The sequence below is a fragment of the Tigriopus californicus genome, chromosome 10 (assembly GCF_007210705.1).
Source record: "Tigriopus californicus strain San Diego chromosome 10, Tcal_SD_v2.1, whole genome shotgun sequence".
Taxonomy (NCBI): Eukaryota; Metazoa; Arthropoda; class Copepoda; order Harpacticoida; family Harpacticidae; genus Tigriopus; species Tigriopus californicus.
Genome location: NC_081449.1, coordinates 15,447,755 through 15,467,804, shown reverse-complemented (window position 1 = coordinate 15,467,804; position 20,050 = coordinate 15,447,755). Strand labels below are relative to the sequence as shown.

Here is a 20,050-nt window from a genome sequence, read left to right as displayed (position 1 = left end):
AATACTATCATGGTAGAGTGGTCCTCTGACATATAAACTCTCATAAAACGAAAAATAGTTCGAGGACACGATGGGTTCTAGGCCCACTCACAGAGGGAAACTAATCTAATGAACTGAGCCAATTGATGCAGGCAAAAAAACACATGATCATACAGGGAACTTGCCGTACCGATTAAAAACGTTATTCAACGAAGATATCAATCACAAAAATAGTTTGACAGTTGAAGCTTGAACACCCCTCTCACAGGGGTCAGGACAGTACATCTTGACTTTATATTGGGCATCACGGTGGATGTCCCTGAACTTTGCAATCCAAGGCGACGTAAAGATTCCTTTCAAGACGGCCTGTCACTCTTACAAGTGTCTAAATATGGTCAACCCCTGTATCCTGGTTTGGGTAGCTAGCTGTTCCAATTGAGTAGATTGATCACAATTGCCAATGTTTAGAATCACCAGAATCATGGGAGTTGAGCAAATCTGGCAAGTCGGAAGACTTACCCCGACACGACAAGCAACTCAGTTTGTTACGAGAGCTAAGAAGGAACACTTTTCCACACAATCGCGTCATCATGAGATCGTTTCAGGTAAAGTCAGCAACGTTTTTCCCCCGTCATACGTAGACTTCTTACATCCTCTGACCTCTTTGGAAAATGGTCAAAATACCTCAGGTTATTTTCGCCATTGTCGTCCTCGTGGGTCTGTCTTTCGGACTTCCCCAGGGTCGTAATCAACCCCAAGCCGGTGATTTCAACACCGATCAAGCATCTGATCCCGAGTCCGAACTCCAGGATCCCATCTTCGCCAAAGAGATTATTCATTGCCAAACCAAGGAGGTGATCTACGTCAACGAGGATCAAATCGACGCATTTGTAAGTGCATAAGTTCATATCCGGTATTATGTTGATGGACTGCTCTTACTTGACATGATTTGTCCACCCTCAGGGTTGTCTTGTTGGCCCATGTGGTGATAAGGTCTGTCCCAATGGTGCTGTGGGTGTGGGTCAAGATCGGGCTACTTTCCGGGGCAATCAAGGACCCCCTAACACGGGCTCCAATGGCAATGCCGGTCCCATTGACCAAGCTGGACGACCCGTGGACCCAGCTGCCGTCACCTACTTGAAACAGATTGAGGCCTACAAAGCCTGGGAGTTGCAACAAATCGAAAATAACAAAAAGATCATCGGCTAGAAATGTACAGAATGTGTTCACCGACAATTGGGAGATATTGACAATCTCGTGAACCACCCAATAAATTGAATCTCGTAAAGATGCTCAAGAAACTTTTGCTTTGCATTCCCATCTTTTATTCCAACAAAGAGGTTAGGGTTCAAAGGTATGGTCCCAATGTATACAATATAGTATTTCGCCCTTTTCAGTGTGTTGAATGACGCATTTTTTCCTCATTACTAGGGCGGGTAAAACCATTGCAGCAAAAACGACCAAATATTTAAATTGTACTTAATCGAAAAAGATGCAAATATATAAAATAAAAGATATTGATAACTGAAACACTATACGCACAAGTAGGACTTAGAATTTCTGTTTCTTCTACATTATGCACATTTGCCTTTGACTTTGGTTACATAGTATTTTCTGGCCTCATTTTGCGTACTCCAGTTCTCTAGATGGAGAGTAAAATATCACTCCAGTGTGACTAGATTGTTACATTCCTCAAAATGGGATTGATTTGACCTAAGATGAAGCTAGCTAGTCCACGCCCACCTTGCTAATTACTTACATTTTCCACCAATCCACCAATGTTCAACTTTCTTCTTGGTTAGAGGTCTACTGGAGTGATTTCCAGAGTAAGAGGACGTGTCAAAGACAAAGGGATCTAACTCTCTTTAAATATTTGAAACCGTATAATGAAAAAGTCACAAATATCTAAGAAAGAGCTGTTTTGAATGATGCCTGTTAATGTTGTTTGATGTATTTTTGCCGATGGCTAACGGCAATAGCAGGAAACGGCAACCGAAACTTTTGCCATGCTGTAAATATTTTCTATTCCTGTTGTAGACCTGCACTCGGTTTGTTGTAATGTAAAATGGTTTTGAACCATTTGCGTGATTTTAAAACTTGAGCACTAGATTCGATTCTTCATGATCTTCTCGTCAATTTTAACATTTTTGTAAAAAAATCAACGCCCATCTGGCAAGATTGTATGTGAGTGCATATGACAGCAGCAAAGTATTATGAATAGGCAAAACTGAATAGGTAGTTTGAGCAAAAATGTCCGTTTTCGCAATTATGATTTACATTCGCTCCAGTTTGTAACGCTCAGTAATGAGACAAAACCTTTTTGACTGGACCTCTAACAAAATAAACCTAAAAACACTTTTCAGTTTCGAGGAAAATTGTTTTGAGCCAAATTTCCGATTTTAAGCTTTTTTGCCCTTTAAACCTGCCATCATGGGATTGATCCATCCAAAAACCAATATTATTTAATGAACAAAAGCACCCGAAGCAATAGCAAAAGACTCCATTAAAAATTAAATCTCATCTATCAATGTCGTCTTAATACAAATCACTGCCAGAAAGAATTTTCACTTTCTTGTGACGAAAATGAAGAAACTCAATGGATATCGCAGAGAGTACAATTGCGTGCTCAACATTTTGCAACAGAAAAAATGCTACAAACGGGGCTAAAGATAAGAATCTTGTCCGCGCACTAACTGACTTTTTTCATTTTTACAACCTGTTTTTTTTTTTTCATTTTCACACCATCGTACTTTTACATCTTGTTTTTGTATTTCACATCATTTTTGGTATTTTCTCACCTTTTTTTTGTTTTTCCCAAATTGATAAAATCATTTCGGCCATAAGGGCACTTTTTTTGAGGTCTAGGTTTAGATGTCAGGTGCAAATGAGGCTGCATCTGTTCAGCCATTCTGAGTTTTGTCATAAATTAACTTGTGACAAAACTCAGAGAGGGTTAACAGATGCAGATTTGTCATATTTTGCATCTGACATCTAGATACGGGAAACATGAAGAATTTGACGGTTTTATTTATTAAATCACTAACAAATAGTCCATTGAAAGCCAGTCAAAATCGCAAAGTAAAATCGACGGAAAGTCAAAAAAGGGACCCATCAACCTCAATTACAAAAATAACTTCCACAGTCCTGAGACTTTGTGTCAATAAAATATCGGTACCAGGCGGAAAATTTACTTTGCAACCTCAACCCCTTAATTTTGACAAGCCGACGTCACATCTGGAAAGAAATCATGTGCTTCGAAGATTGCTAACAACTTAATCATCGCTGGAGCATTGTCTTCATGCTAAAGCGAGGGATTGGCAATGTCTTCTGCAAATACTGATTGGTCATATCACAAAATATGCATTAAACAACCAGCCTCGACGATCAAGTACAAAATTTGAATTACCACTTTTCACTTGCAACATGCAAAACACATCGTATGAAATAGTTTTAAAATAAGTCTACAAACTGCTCGCGAAAACCTGATCAAAACGCTAAATATCTGGCATGGATAAGTTGATTCAACCTCTGACCCGGCAGCTAAATTATTTTAAAATTTGCTCGAGGCAATAGCTATTTTCCGTAAGCATAATATATTTTTTTAATTGGCAAAGCATCAGTTCAATTGTTGAAGTGGTTTAATTTGCAATTAGAATTGCATGTCATTAAACTGTAAATTAGTTTCAGTGACAATTACTTTTCCTAAAATGTAAATGGCTAATATTTTAGGACTATTTGCCATAATGGACATACTTCTACATTCCTGATGGATGGAATAGGTATTTTTTTTCTAAAATATGCCGAATAAACAAACGAAAAATGCAATCCATCTAGTAAATATTTGCAAAAAGACTAATAACCAAAATGATTTTTGGCTTTAAATTGAATCCATCAAGATCCACGATGCCTGTAAGTGCTTATTACTTATTGCTGAAGGGTTATTTGTCCCAAAAACCTTAAGTTTTTCCGTTGTTATGAGAAAATGAACAATATTAGGACCACTTTGGAGGTCGGAGAAGGAACGAGAAGCGAGTTATTTTAGGGTGTCTTGGGTCATTACAATTGCCTCATTTCGAATGTATTGGGATCATAGTTTCTTTTTCGAAAAAAGGAACAAAAACAACAAATTTGTTACACGTAATTTCGTTCTTACTACCCTGAAGAGTCATTGAAACTGTACAAGCATGCCATTGTAATTTTTTTTCAAAGCCCTGCATTTCTGATCTGATATTGTAAATGACCGAAGTGTGAAGAGCCTAAATACCCCTGAAATCCAATACAATATGTGATCAGCGATCGACTATCAATATATGGGAGATCGGCAATTGCGGTTGAATTGAAATGACATAATTGGTTATTGAAAATTGTTTAAGTAATGGTCTCGAAACATTTTAAGGAACATTTTGAAAAAGGAAAATATTGTGGGACGATTTGGTCTTCAGCATTAATACTTTTTATAATAGCTCCAGTCATTTGCAAAATAATTTTCATATGTAACCAAAAAGAGTCACGTGCTTCAATATTGTATTGTAAGCACATTACGTTTGTCAGTTATGTGATCGTTTCAACTTTGAAAACATCAAGATATGCTAAATCTTGATTGGGAAACTCAAAAAAATGGTAAAAGTTGTGAACTTAGGACTGAAAAGGCATTGTTTATGTCATAGTTATGTTGTCTGCATTGCAAAATATTGCATCTGATAAAAGTGGGTAAATATCCATTTTTTAAGTAATCATTGGAGATTGGATTTATAATAGAGATTCAGATTTTCTTTTTGCTTTTGAACAAAATAAAGAAATGTGTTTTGGCCTATTCTTCTTTGCTAAGGATGAAAGGCGACCTGAAACCTTGAGGAGGTGCAAAAAGGATCCCAGATAAGTTAGTCAAAGATCTTTGACTTGGAAAAATGCCCCGGCTTACTTGCAGTGGTGCAAAAGTTTCCCATGTTTTGAATTGGACACAACTTCCTTTCATTTTTTTCAAAAACACTTGAAATTATTGACATGCTCATTCTAACTCTCATATTGCAAATAAACCCTTGTTGTCTAGACTCATTCAAAATTTCGTCAAGTGGCAAAAAGGTTTGAACAGAGTATGGAGATGAACTTCTTGTTCTTAATCAGATAATCAGTCGATTCAAACGCAAGTGAAAAACGAATCAACTGCAAACATGAAATCGTTTGGCGAAAGGAAAAGCAAAATGTTCCAAAATGACGGCCTCACAGAGGGACAGTGCAAAGTAAGGTACTATTACCAAATGACCAAAATAATATACCTCAAAGTCAAGCTTGTCACAGATGCCAATTCATTTCTCTCTATTCTTTCCCCGATTTCTTACTCATGACCTTCCAATTTGCATCATGGATGGCTATCTCTCTTTCTCTCTCTCTCTCTTTCGCTTTTCTCAGCTTCGTGGGTTGGTTGCCAGGCAACCCAAGATTCATCGTGTTCGTGTGCCTCTCAAATGTTCCGGCAAAACCCCGAATTCGCACTTTTTGTGCTCGTGGACATTTCCCGTTAAAACATGGAAAACCCCCTCCTCCACGTACCGCCCACTCACCTCAAAACAAACTCTGAGCCACATCTCTGGCCAGCCTCGCTTACCTTATTCCTCCTCTACGTACGTGTATAATAATAAGGGAGCACGAGTGCGGGAAACAGGAGAGATTGAGGGAGCACTCACCCACACAGCTGGAAAGGGCAAGATGTTGTTCCAAAGAGCGAGAAAGGGACGAGAGGACCCGTGAAGCACCGGAGTGTTGTGTTCCAAAAGACGAGTCAAGCGGATCATCCAACTCGAGAAGGACGAGGAGGACGAGGAGGGTGAGAAGAAAGAGGAGAAAGAGGAGAAAGAGGAGGACGATGAGGACCAACAGCCGGAGACGCCAGGGACTCGGAAAGGAACGGGAGAGGAACAACCACTACCAAGGTGGATGGATGGATGGATGGAGAAATCAACAGTCGGATCAGTTTTCAAAGACGAGTGTCTCCACACACAACCACAAACGAGTCAAGCTCCATCCAAGTGTTACATTGCTTTTGAAGTGTTGCAAGATGATGGCCTTCTCAGGTGCATGAAGAAGAAGCATATCGACGGTACGCCAAGGTAAATGTCTAATCACCCCTCAATTGTTAACTGAAAAAAAGTGAATGGGTATTTTAGCCTCGATTAACATATTCAATCAATCTCCAAGTGCATCTTTGTTGTCGGCGGAGTGATCCTAATCAAACCTGTCACCTACAACAAACTCCCCTCTTCTCTGGATTTCTCCCCGAAAACGACCATCCAAAAAAATCACTCCGTCATTCAGCGAATCTATTCCGACTATTCTGACCAAGTAAAAGCCATCTTTGAGCTTCCATTGAGTATACTGTATTGATATTGAATAGAGTGCACACACACACAGATCAACCCTCTGATCTTCTTGAGTTATTGGAGTCGAGCCATATTCTCAGATCACAAGTATTGGACCCTGTGGCACAAGAAACCAACTCACTTTTTCTCATTCTACGACCATACTTATTGAACAGGTTCAAGCATCTTTCTTTTTAAATCAAGAAAAAGAGACACAAAAAGGTCGCGATTGTTCTAATGGTCTGAGCATTGTTACTGAATAGGCAAAAGAGCACATGAACTTTCTCCCACAGGGACCGGAAAAAAAGGTACGAAAGCACTCGTATTTGAAGGGTTTATCGACTTAGTGCAGGGCAATATTTCTTATCGAATGCTCAGACTCAGGAGAAATGAAAAGATATTCGTTTACTTCTTTTCCTGATTCCTGCACACAAGTGGAACTCATCGATCTGGCAGGGAAAATCATTTTCATTTTTGATAAGAAGTCCATCTGTCGAGTTCAAAAATCGGAAATGAAACAGAGGAGATGGGAATCCATGTACACTGTCTGCGAGGGATGGACTTTCCGTTGAAAGTCGCTTTAAATATTCAAGAACCAGACGAATGAGAAATTGGAAGCTGTTTACGTATGAAATGGAGCAAAAGGCACATTAACAAGAAGATCAGCTTCAACAGTTTTTTTTCTACTAACAGCCCTGTTTGGTCCAAGTCATGCCGAATGTGTCGGTTGCTACTACCTATTCTGGAATTACTTGAAATGAGGCCGTAATGGCACTCTACTCACACTGGAAAGTACCATTTTCAATGCCGCTTTGAGAAGAACAATAGTTCATCTTTTCGTCGAGAAAATAACCGTGCTCCAGTGGAAATAGCCCTCCTTTCGCCGATGAGAGTTGAGACTGGTGAGGGAAATTGATTTTCTTTGCTCTCTTGGGTCAAGACTCAAGAAGGTTCGAAACTCACAAGTACTCAGAACACTGAAGCAGTGAACATACACTGTACAGTGTATAATAGTAGATGACCAGGAATTTTTGAGGATCTGACTCTCAGCCTTTGTCGTCCACTCTCATAATAGGGTTGTTTTCTCCGTGAGAGAGCTTATCCGACAATGGAGGGGGATATTGAGTTAATACGAAAGGAGGCCAGACCTTTCAGACCAAAAATTGGTCAACTTCACCTCATCGCTTTTCGACATTGCTCAGATCGCCCAATGTGTTTTGAAACTCGGAGAGCAGACTTGAAGAAAAAAACCCACCGGAGAGACAAAAAGCCAGTTTGATGGATAGATGGTTGTTGGCATTTGAGATTATGCGGGATTCATTGTCGGAAGGCGCTTGGTTATACGGTCTGATCTACGGCGTGATAAAAAGATTCATTTATATCTGCCTGGGAGCCTTTTACACCCTGCTGGTTTTATTAGGCAAGATTCTGTTAACCTGAAATCACAAGTTTCCAACCGAACCAAGACAATAGGTCTCGAAATTAGGGACCGGAACCTTACTTCTTCACACTTACGTATTCCACAAAATCAGCTTATATATCCTTGGTTTTTTGGTGTCGTTCTTCTGACTTGTCTTGGTTCAAACCCATTTTTCCGTAACTTCTACTTTCGAGAGCAATTGTAATTCATGGCCCGTCTTTGTCGTCATGAGTGTGATGTTGTTGGCAGCCAAATTGGATTGTACGGGCGGAGTCTCTCGACGGGTTTAAGTGAACGTACTTATGCACCAGCAAGCAACGTGGTACAGAATACTGTACAATGTACGTACTGTAGGCACAGGAACTACCACATATTTCGAGCTAGGGTGCGAAATGAAAATGGGTCCTGAAAGATTCACGAGGCTGTGTTTTCACCCTTGGTGGTACCACCAACGCTATCAGCACCCGAATCACTGAGGGGATCATCCATTGCCCCATTGAATCTGTATATCTCTACGAAAACGCGATCCAAAACCTGGAAGCCCAAGCCATGCTTTTAGGACCTAAGTAGGCACATTCTTTGTCACGAGCAATGGAGTCACAGTGGCATGAAGACTAATATTGACTCAAAGGTGTGTTCCCGGTATTTCGAGTAGTGGTTTTTGAGTCTTGACACTTGTTCCAAAGATCATACGCATCATTGAATATTCCTGTCCTATCGAGGCAAGAAGAAGAGCCACCATCGAAAACACCAATATCCTCGTCATACATGGCTGTATATGGCACCATGTACGAACATACACGGGGTGCCCATTTGTACGTAAGTCAACGCTCATACTTGTAAGGCGGCGAGAATTCTTTCTCAAACCCATCCTGTCAAGTTGCCGTATGTGCGTATGTTTTTGAGCTCGTTTAGAGCCAGAGGCACAGGGTATAAGGTTATTTAGCACCCCTCCAGTCCAGTACGTGTCTAGTATGTTGTGCCAGCGTTTGGGTTCTTTTTCGTTCCCGTTCCTCACTCCGCCTCTTTTCACTCTTTGTTTAGTGGAGCAATACCACCATTCATCGCCCGACGGGTGGTTCTTGTTCAACAATCATCACGGATAGAGATTAGAAAGAGGAGTGACGAGCCACCCCAGGGCTGCTCATTTGGATTTGCATCCACACTGGTCCGCCCAGACCGTTAAATTCAATGCCACCAACATCTTATGGAAATTTCCATTTCCGACAGGTGTTGGGAACAGCGCCCTCTTGCGTTAGAATCTCGTCCGCAATCGATTACAAATTGTAAGACATGGTTGGATTGAGAATGCCAATATTTAGATAATTGATTTCCTCCGTCATCCTCTGACGTGCACTTGCCACCCTAAAGGGCCATCAGGCAGCGGCAACCCGGTGCCAATGAACCATACATATGCGGATTGTGTGTGGGGGGGAGTGGGGGGAATGAGAGGAGATGCATTGCATCGACGACGATCACATTTTGGGATGGATGAGCATTGCTGACGCTTGTGCTGCTCAGTCGGGTTGGGTGACGTTGCTCGATCCCGTGGTGGCAAGCGTGCGCCTTCGGGAATCGACAACAGCCAGGATGGCTGAATATGTGGACATGGATGTGTCACCAGGGAGCCGTGAAATTGAAGCCCGGCTAATTGAACATGGAGAATCCGATGGAGCCGAGCACCACTTTGGTTTTTTTTTTTATTTCATGGTGCTTGTGGTTTTTTTCCCTCTCTCCTTCACTTTTTCGTTCTTCCTACCCCAATTGTGGCGAGGAAGCCGTGTGCCCATAAATGAATAGATTTGATGTACAGAGCCATCATTACCCGAGATACTGCTTTGATGATCCTTCTCCCAGTATCGTGTATGTAGTGAGTGGGTAGTCGGCCACCAGTTCATCAGTTCATTTATCAGCGACCTCTTTACTGGGATCATTTAGCGGAGCAAAAACAATTTCTAAATTGTTTCCTCTCCGGATATCAATGAACCAAGTCCACGAGATTGTACCTAGTGCAGTGGGCGGGAGAAAGAAAAGCAGGAAAAATAGAAAGCGAATGGCGTGTGTTGTTGGCCCAACTCATTGGGGGGATGGAAATTTATCTAACAAGCCTTGGGGCACCACGTTATCACTCGCTCTCTACTGCGTACCATACCGAGGGCTATCTTGGGCTTCATCAAATGAAAAGATCCCTAGAGATCCTGGAAAGAAATATCTACCATCATCACTGGTTATCTTGTCCAAGTTGTGAAAACGAAAACCCTCTGTTTCGTTTCACTGGACTTCTCCCCCCCCATTGAAAAAGAAGCAAGGCCATTGAAGGTGGTAACTCATCTGGATTTGTGCCATGCCAACCATATTGGTCCACTGCAATCGCTCTGGTTTGCAACTGGTGCGAATGCCTAGACTCTACGCTTGTCTAGATCGGGGCACAAACAAAGACGATCGAGTTAAACCACCGTTGAACGAGCGTTTAAAAATACGCCCCGCTCGTCGAGAGTCCAAAAAGGAATTTGAAAATTGTTCAGAGGTTTTCTACATCGGCGTTGATTTCTGGGAGTCTAATTCCATACGTGAGGGTAAAAAGAGGCTCCAAGAAAACCAGAAGAAATCACGGTGAGGAGAAGGGAAACCTGGATAATGTGATCGTTCTAGTACTGTGTGGGTGCGGGTGTATATTTGAGTCGACCGTGATCATCCTTTTACTACGTACTCGTCCACTTGATGGAGTGCTTTCTCGTGGTTGAGGAACATCGAGCACGAGTAAAGAAAAGGGGTGTTGGTTCTTGAAATGAAGGCTTTCAAGTAATTGAATGCTGCCACATTCGAGCAGCCCTTTTCAAGACAACCATCCTCAATAGACCCAAGTGAGATGAAGGGGTGGTTCCCTTTCAAAACAGCCCTATTTCCATACATTGGTCCTCACAGAGTGCTCTACTATGTTAGGAAGTGATCCCATCGTCTCAACAGGTTTTGGGCCTTCGGCGATCAATACGTTCTAAGAGCCCTGAGAAGCTCGCTTTTTCTGAACTGAATCGACACATTCTCCCGAGTAAGTGTTTGCATTGGTTTTGATTCCCATGTTTTGATACAAAGGCCACTGGGTTTTTGAAAAAATATTCAAAATATTTCTGCAAAGACAAATGAAACCTTGCTCACCATACATAAGTCGTAGCATTGAGAGTCCTTTCTCTGGGATTTCCATATCATAGGGTTGGGATCTCTCTGGAAACATGGGCATAACCCGTCTTTTTCTACATCTGTGCACAATGCATCTACCTGCACCCTTTTACTACTCAAGGGCTCTTTTGTCACCCATTCTTCTGTAAAAGGCCAGTCAGGATTGAATAAGCCTTCAATTTGTGTGAAAGTTGAATCTATGAATGAAAGACAGGCTGGGAATGCGAAGGTGGACGAAAACAGATCCATCTTTGTGACCCATTCGCTCACTCATTCACTTGTTCATTCGGGAGGAACGGACTCACTCACCTCCAGTTCCAAGACACCATCGATGAAGGCATCAACTGGCTGGGTGGTGTGCGAGTGAGTGAGGGGGGGGAGGCGTGGCCGTGTCTCGATACAGATCGAACTGTAAATAGAAGGGAGAAAAAAAATCTTGAACAAACACCCCGACGACAAGTTTTGATCGAAAGAAGTTCGCTTCAGCAATTGCTAAGCAAATAAACGGAGACGACGGATGGGCATATATATACATCAACAATGTACACACACACTCGCCATCGCGCCTCAGCGAGGTGGACGGATCAAATTTTGATCTCATGTCTAAATTGAGTGGAAAGATCAATCAAGATCCTACTTCGACGTTGAGTAGTACATGTAGTACAGTGGTGCAACACCTCTTTCCCGGGCTTCGTTGTAAACATGGGGCCAAAGAGAGGTGGAACAACAGGAATTTGCTCAAGAATCAGCCACTTGTTTTTTGTATCAACAAACATACATACATACATACATACATACATGCCTATATGTCAATGCGTTTTCTTCGTAACGAGGAGGTGGATAGGATTGGCCGATAAACCGCGGGTAGTAGTGTTGGCTCGGCAAGACTCAACTCTTTCGTTCGTCAACACTTGAACAACTATTTACCTAATTTACCCACCAAGGTAGCTAAAGAGGGTCTCCATTGAGAAAAGACCTGTTTAGAGCTAGCTAACAAGGATTCTCACACTTGCTCATGCGGAGAAGAAAAAGAATCAATTAGAATGTGGCAGGTAGCCAGCCATCAGGAGCGCCTACGTATTAAACTCAGATGTATCATCATTTCCGACCACGAGGCAATGACTTCCCTATTATGTTCACGACTAACAAAGACCTTCATTGTCTGGTTATTCACACTCCCAAACCACTCGCCAATTCAAAGATGATCACTTCCTTCGGTGGGAAATTGATTTGAAGTCATGATCATTGCCATCGGCTTGATCAGTGTGAAGTTGGAAAGACTTCACTCACAACGACAGAGCATCAGATTGTCAAGGCTCCACTCTATATTTATACTCTACAATCTCTCGTTCCAGGTTGGAAAGTCCGTTTGACGGTAATACTTTCATTCTCGTGCCCATCGCCGTCTTTCCGTCTCCCTCTCCACACGAGGAGGATCATCCTAATCATCTTCCTCGTCAGTGTTGGTCGGGTGGTTGGATGGATGGTGGTAGGTGTGGAGGTGAGTGCCACTGCAACCACAACTAGTACTACAACAACAACATCAACAACAACACCATCTTTTGTGATTCGTTCCCTCAGGGGGAACTCGTCCAGTGAAACAGGATCCAAAGACGGAAAGGGGGAAAAAGTGTCGTCTCCTCGCTCTTCTCAGTCCAGTGGGAGGGTTTTATGCCTGCCTGTCCTTGATATATAGGGATAAATCTTGGTGCCGTGTTCCTCCACCTTAAATCAAGAGGCAGTGGAGCCTTCACAAATCCAGGCAGACACATTCTCCAACTCTCATCCAAGCCGGTTGTCGTGGAACTCGCCTCCTTGGGCCGGGAACTCACCAAGATAAACAAAACGTGAAGGGAAAGTTAAATACCTTCCGACCACCAGGGAACCGAATCTTCGGGTCTTTTCCTGGACCAGGATTTCCGTCAGAAAGTGGTATTATCATCATTATTGGCCGTCCCACATCCGACCCTCTGTTCGGCGATGCGTTGACAGACCAACCACGAAAGAGACCATAGGTTCAACAACAATATGGACCTATATGTATCATGTTAATGACGATGATGATGAGGTTTCGATAACAGTGAGAAAAAGGCTGAGAACTCTGGGAATTCGCAAAAAGAACTGAAACGAGACAAAGAGAATCATGCTGGTTTGGTGGTGTTTGCTATCCACTATCGGAGGTCTAGTAGCCTCGGCGGAGCCTTTATCAGATGATGGTAAGCTGTTGATATTTTTACGCTCCTTATTTGCGCCACTTTCTCCATTCATCTTTCAACACCTCTTCCTAACGTTCTAAATACTGTGCCAGTTCTAATCAAGGGCGGCAATATCCATGGTTCAAATATTGCTGCATTTTAAGAACGAACAAAATGTGTTCATGGAAAGGAAATAACGAGATCCATCCAAAATATCATTTTTTGACATGCCAATCTTAATATAGTGCTTGCCAACTTTGAACGGGCTGAAACCTGATCAAGAACATTTGTGATTCCCGGAAGAGGTGTACTATGGATGTATTTTGAAATGTGGCTCAATGCTTTTTCTTGAAACATTTTGTATTGTGGAGGTCGGGCACGATTTTGAGAATCCCGCGGAAAATGCACCTTGTCAAGTTTCCGGGGGCCGTTGTTGGTTGGCCATTTAAGTCGAAGCCAAGACAAAAATTGGAGATTCCACACCAGGAAAGTGCAATGATGGCCTCAGAGCTGCACGTTGAATATTCCTTGGGACCCGAGGGGAATTTCGTCTTAATTTATTCCTCATACTTCTGCATTAGTACGTGCAAGTCTGCTCTCCGGGATGGTGGTGGGAAATGAATATTAATGCTCCTAATGAGACCTGCCCGCCCACTTTGACCTCCCCCAGGCCCATAACTAACAAACGGGAAACAAAGGCGAACTAGTGAGATTTTTCATCCCTGGTCGACTTGATTGGGCTCGGCGATATTTTCAAGGGGGAAACTTGGCCCGAATCAATCTCCGGATTGAAGCCCGACACCAAGTTTCGTGTTTTTGTTCCGCATCTATGGCACCCATTGGTCCAATCCGTCTTGGATATGTTTTAGTGTGTATAGTACATGTATCTGTATCGAAAGGGGGTGCAAAATGTGTCAAAAACTAATAATCATATGCAGGAAGTGCAAAATGTAAATCTGTGCAAGACAAAAGGGGGGAGAGGCATGGTCTCAATCCGATAGAATGGAACCTATTTAGATTTAATGCACACGAAGCTTCAATCCATTACATTCGTATTCCCGTAAGCGGAAAAAACCATTGACGCTCGTTGTATTAGTTTCAAGTTGAATTTCCCGCTTATTTTTACCAACAGATTTTTTTCATGAGCAAGCTCATGTTTAAGTTGAAAATGTAATAATTCCCAACTGGATTTGCCTTCGTTTGGCCCTCGCGTGAAGTTGTTTCGAATAGCGAACCTTTGCCGAGATAAAAAAGTCTTGAGTGTCACATTCTGGTGCCAACCCTTTTGCATCTCTTTTGGCCTTCATCTTCTTCAAAAGCCGCGAGTCCAGTTGTACTAGTAAAATACATATATATGCATTGCTGAGCCGAGGGAGATGCACTTTCAGTCTTGAATACCTCGTTATTCTGGTTCTAACTCAACTGTGTGTTATCGCTTTGGCTATTATGTGGGTGGGTGGTTGGGTACTAGTACACCGAGACTGGTGGGCATTTCTCTTCCCCACATTTGGAAATGTTCCAGTCATTTCACTTTTTTCCCGTCGAGCAAACATTCCCGTTCCGTGCTCAACAACATAGCGCTGCTCCACGTGGAGATTGAAACAAAGAGAGAGAAAGAGAAAAAATGTCCGTGGCTGTCAGAACTTTCAATAATCAATTTCCTCCCCATTTATTTCCTTGATTAGCTTCCGTTCTCTTTTGGCCTCGAGGTGGTTGGTTGGTTGGTTGGTTCACGATTAATTTTCCTTCTGCCTTGTGCAAAAATCCACGACGGCCACGAACACTTATGGAAGGAAGGTGAAAGGAGGAGGAAGGGGTCCCATCCCTAACGACTGGCCACGGACGATCCACGCTAGATCCTCGATTGGGAACCCTGTCCATCCATCCACCTTCCGCTGTGTTTTCTTGTCCCACTTTCTAACATCATTGACACACTTCTCTCTATAGGTTCTTTCTGGTCGTCATGACACATCGAGATGTAATTTGTGACAACATTTTCCTAGCGACATGCATTACAAATAATTGGGATTCCTTTTCAACATGTTCCTCGTTTGTGTTGTTGTTCCAGATTCCTGTCGCTCGGCATTGGGCATGGAACATGGCCACATTTCGGACAGTGACATCTCGGCCTCGTCAGCTTTCGATTACACGTCAGTGGGGCCTCAAAACGCCAGGTGAGTGAGTGAGTGAGGCGAGGGTGCTTTCTTTGGCTCTTAACTTGAGTCTTGGTCGAACTCAAACGAGTGGAAATGGAAATGGTTCCGTTAGGCATAAAATTCCATTTCCTCTGCATCCATACAAAGAGAGCAGAACGGAGAGACCGGAGAGAACAAAGAGTTTGAGACTAAGAAACTTTTATCTCCTTTGTGCGCGAGTGCTACGTACATATTGCTGTACTACTACTGATGTTACTATCAGTGGCTGCTAGTGCTACCACGAGTACTGTAGAGTCCTAGTATTGCTGTTGGGAATAAATGCTGAACTTGTAACTACTTTTACATGCGATGACAACGACAATACACGAGTCAGGCCTTGGGCTCGCATGTCAGGGAACTCTCCATTCTGCGAGGCAAGATGAGCCAGATGGCCTTTCTGTCATCTCCATTATCAACTAATGTATTTTTGGAATGGTCGCCATATCGTTCCATTTACAATGAAATACTTGCTTTTCAACTCACATACCGACTTCGTTCCACTTTCCAAAAAGGGCTTTTTCCGTTCGTGAACCATGAAAATGAAATGTCTGATAAAACGCGTGCAAGCTTGTACTCTTATCCACACCCCTATTCCATTGAAGTTGTTTTTAAATCCAAAGCTGTACTTGAATCAGTCTTGACGGGGAATTTGGAAATCAATAGATCAAATCTGATCATTGTTGTTTACGTCAAGAAAAAGGAATTGATTATGACAACCTCGACCCCAGCCAATAATAATACTTACAGCTTTACTCCTCGTCAAGATCTGAAGTCTTGCGTTGCATAATCAAGATTAGTTTCAGATAAGAAGTAAGTTGAAAAGCATGTAAACTCATGCTAACATAAGGAATGGCGCAAAGTGACCCCCATCGAGGTGGAATGTACAAGTACGTCCATACGTTTTGGATCACCGAACGTCGTCTGCTCCCCCTCAGCTGATAAGGCCCCTCTTCCTTTCTCACATGACACCAAATCAGCATATCAGTTTTCAATTACGACTGCGCCAAAAAATATCCAATGCGTTCCCGTTGTACAAAGGTTCCTAGTTTGATGACTCCATGACTCACGACGACTGGAATGAACGTGTTCCACATTCTCCTGTCCCTGGCAACCACACATCTCTCTCAATTCCCGGGTCCAAGGGGGCCAACGAAGCTCATCCCTTGGAGTTTGAAATAAATAGGCATGCGAAAAGGTGCCAAGGGCCCCTTCACTTTCATGCTAATGGATTTTCAAGCACATATCACTCGCTCGCCATATATTTACCCACTCTCAAGTGGAGAAGTGGAGGCAAAGTGACTGGAGTTCCACCACTAAGCGCTGTACTACATACTGTACACACTGTTGTACACTTCAGTACATACAGTAAGAACGAGCCAACAATAAACACTACTAAAGGCCAGAGGCATGCTAGCTCACAAACCTCCAGTAGCTTTGTAAATTATCCTCACAAGAAGAATGAGAGAGGCAATATGGAGCGAGTGTTTCTCTCGCCTTGAGATGGACCATAATGTCCTTTTTGTAGCCCAAATTTCCTGTTAGAATGTGTTCTGATTCCAAAGGACCCAAAAGGAAGCACTGAAGGACTGAAGGAGGAGGGGGAGCAAGAGGAAAGGCAACAAGCGTCATGGAACAGTGTTCCTCAATGAAAAATGAGCCGCCAACCAACCCACCAACGTGGACGAACGGACATATCCATGCACAATAGAGGCCGAAAGGAACGACCTGAGAATGGATTTAGGTCGTAAATTGGATCTCCAAGCAGTATTTTTGGTTCTTTTTTCTCTGTTGAACTGTCGAGAGGTAAATTGGTTGGTAGTGCTGTTCCTTTTTGTCTCCTTCATTTGGAACACATCTGCATCTGGCAATCAAGTCCCCTGCATTTGAGAACACATTTTCTCCAAAGATACCCTTGAAAAAGGTTAGGCATTTACACACCAAACAGGACACTTGGATATCAACTTCCAAGTTCGTTTGCCCCGGTCTCGGCTGAGTTGTCCAGGGGAGTCTTTTGTAGGTCTTGAGGCAGGATTTACTTACTGCTGCTTCTTCAGGTCTTCAAACGAGAAAAATGAAGACCATAAATCTCCTCTTACAGGGATTTTCTCGTCTTCATTCCCATATACAAATGTATCGACCGACACAACTTACCGTTCCAATTGAGAGGCATAGAGAAGAATCATAGGCAATGCACCAATTTTCCAGTTCTGAAGGGCCTTGAGAAAAGACAGCCCCCTGGGCACTCGCTTCACGAACAGAAGCATACCAAAAGAGGGGAGCTTCAAGCCATTTTTTAACCTGTCTACATTCCTACCTACCTACCAACCTACCTACCTACTTATGTAGCTTGGAGTTACTCTCTCACTGCTCTCGTTTCCTTTTCCTCGGGTTGGGTCGAATCCTTTGAAAATTGCCCAAGTCTCCAGGGGGCATATGTTGAATTGATCTCTGGGATTAGGGTTAATGCTTCAGAGCTGCTTGGTCCCCGCCGAGTGGCACGCACTTTATTTGAAAATCCGAACTCCGGCACAGTCCAATGGGCTCCACGCAAATGAAAGTTTTTTTTTCAATGAATAAACCTGGTTTGGTCCCATTTGGAGCCGTTCTCGGTTATACTAGGATTAGGCAATGCAAGGCTCGGTTTGCTGCCGTCGGATCTGTCATCATCCTGTCACATTCCGTTAGGTGAAATCAATTCCTGAGATCAGTAGCAAAATGACAGCTACGAGTCACTGAAGGGGATTTTTTTATCATTCATTTTCAAATGATTTTTTCAATCACAATGGGGTTGAACGTCCATTTGAACATTTTGTAGAACTTCAATAGATTAGTCTGAGTCTTCTTTCGCTTGATGATAGATTCAATTTTTCCTCCAAATTTGCTCCAGGAACAATCGCCCAGTCTTTTCCCTAATGAAAGATCTAGTGTTTGAACATCAGTTAAAAGAATAATGAAAACAATTATTTGCAATGAAATAATGTATTTATAAACCCTGTTGAAAAAGAACGTGACAATCTAAACAATTTATATGATTTAGACTTTTTGAGATTGTTGACACAACATGGCTCAAAATTAAATTTTATGTCTGTGAAAGTGAGGAGAAAAAGTATTTGAATATGCATATGAAGATGATTGATATACTATTAGTTATGCTATGAATAAGTTCTCAATATTTTTTGAGGACCCTCTTGGCTGGTACAGCGCAAGGAACATTTGTTCTTCGAAAAAGTCAATTGAGGTTTTAAAAAGCACTGTAGATGAGTCTAATCGCATAAACTTTTGACTGATGTATCTTTAAACTTGTTTTGAAGAACTTATTCTACCCCTTTATAAATCAAAATATTTCCTAACCTCAAAAAGGGCCACAATAAGCCCAGAGAGCACATTGGAACATGCTTACCCAATTTAACAAACGTGTAATATGCCGGTCCTTTTCTTGAAATAGCATATGAAAGAAAATGAGATTTAAGAATGAATCCCACAACATTTGGTTTAAGTGGCTCTGCAGTTGGCTACCTAGTACAAGGGACACGACATTGGCGTGTTTCCAGCACGATTTGTTGTTTCAATTGTGTTCTTTTGTTACCTTCTTCAGGATAAGACAAGAGAAGAATGGCGGAGCTTGGTGTCCTCGGAGCTCAATCACTCCCAAAGTGAGGGAGTGGATCCAGATTGACCTGCACCGTGATTATCGGATCACTCGCACAGGCACCCAAGGGCGCTTCGGATTGGGCCGTGGACAGGAGTACACGGAGCTCTTCATATTGGAATATTGGAGGAACTCGACAGGCAAATGGATCACTTACAAGAATCATTCTGGTCATGAGGTAAGGGAGAAGGAAGACATCTTATCCACACAATGGGCTCAGTGAGAAAATATTTACCCAAGGGCTTACTCACCATGACTGTGTCCAGAGACGGAGTGAGATGTGAAGATATTGCGAGACCTTGACTGGCATTGCACACTGTTCCCAAACACGATGTCCTTCATTGTTCCAAACTACAGTTCGGGCTCTCACCGCCTCAAATGCATGCACGCAAGCAGGCGTGCGACTGTGGAATGCCATTAATACTGGTTAGGAGTATTTTCATTTGACATCGAACACCGCCGAATGTCCCTAGATCAAAATGAAAGTCTCCTTAGGGACAAGCCCCCTTTTTCCCCCCAACGCATCCACGCCAGTCCTAGATGATGAGCAATGTTCAAGCCAAGGGCAATTTAAATCAACACTACCGTTACATGCACCTCGATGTTCACTCTAATGAGTTGTATACATAGGGTAAAGAACAAAAAAGCGGATGAGGAAAATTGGGTTCCACATAGCCAGCATCCGGACCCAAACAGGGTCTCATCGGGCGCTGTAGCTCGAACAAATGAAAACCGTCCAACTGGGAAATGTAACTCTCTCTTTCTTCCTTTCCCTTTTGTACTTATGGTGTTGTAGCATTCTGTGTGCGGGTGTGGGTGCGTGTCTGTGTGTGTGTGTGTTCGGGTGCCATTGGGATAACTGAGGTTCCCTCTTTTCTCGTTTCCCCGTAAGTTTGGACTGAGTGCTGAAGATCTGGGCAAGGGCTTTGTTCCAAGAAAAGTTAACAAGACTTTTCATTGTTGAACTCATAATGTAACTCATCAAGGATCTCGAAATGCTCTTTTAGAGGTTCTCTTAAATAAAGTAAAAGACCGACCCACATGTGGGCAGCGCGCATACACACACACACTTTGGGACT

The 20,050-nt window shown here is 42.6% G+C and overlaps 2 protein-coding genes across 2 annotated transcripts in view; both read left to right on the top strand.

Moving 5' to 3' along the window:
* Window positions 1–384: 384 nt before the first annotated feature.
* Window positions 385–1,286, top strand: LOC131888423 (uncharacterized). The gene is made up of 3 exons (XM_059237273.1): window positions 385–584; window positions 669–869; window positions 943–1,286. The coding sequence occupies exons 1-3, from the start codon at window positions 570–572 to the stop codon at window positions 1,186–1,188; spliced, it is 462 nt and encodes a 153-aa protein (XP_059093256.1). The 5' UTR covers window positions 385–569; the 3' UTR covers window positions 1,189–1,286.
* Window positions 1,287–12,999: 11,713 nt separating this feature from the next.
* The window catches only part of LOC131888846 (discoidin domain-containing receptor 2-like), a 28,902-nt gene continuing 21,851 nt past the window's right edge, over window positions 13,000–20,050 (top strand). The window contains exons 1-3 of the mRNA XM_059237788.1: window positions 13,000–13,148; window positions 15,196–15,301; window positions 18,918–19,149. Coding sequence (XP_059093771.1) covers window positions 13,076–13,148; window positions 15,196–15,301; window positions 18,918–19,149 — 411 coding nt within the window. The 5' untranslated portion in view covers window positions 13,000–13,075. The remainder of the gene's footprint in view (window positions 13,149–15,195; window positions 15,302–18,917; window positions 19,150–20,050) is intronic.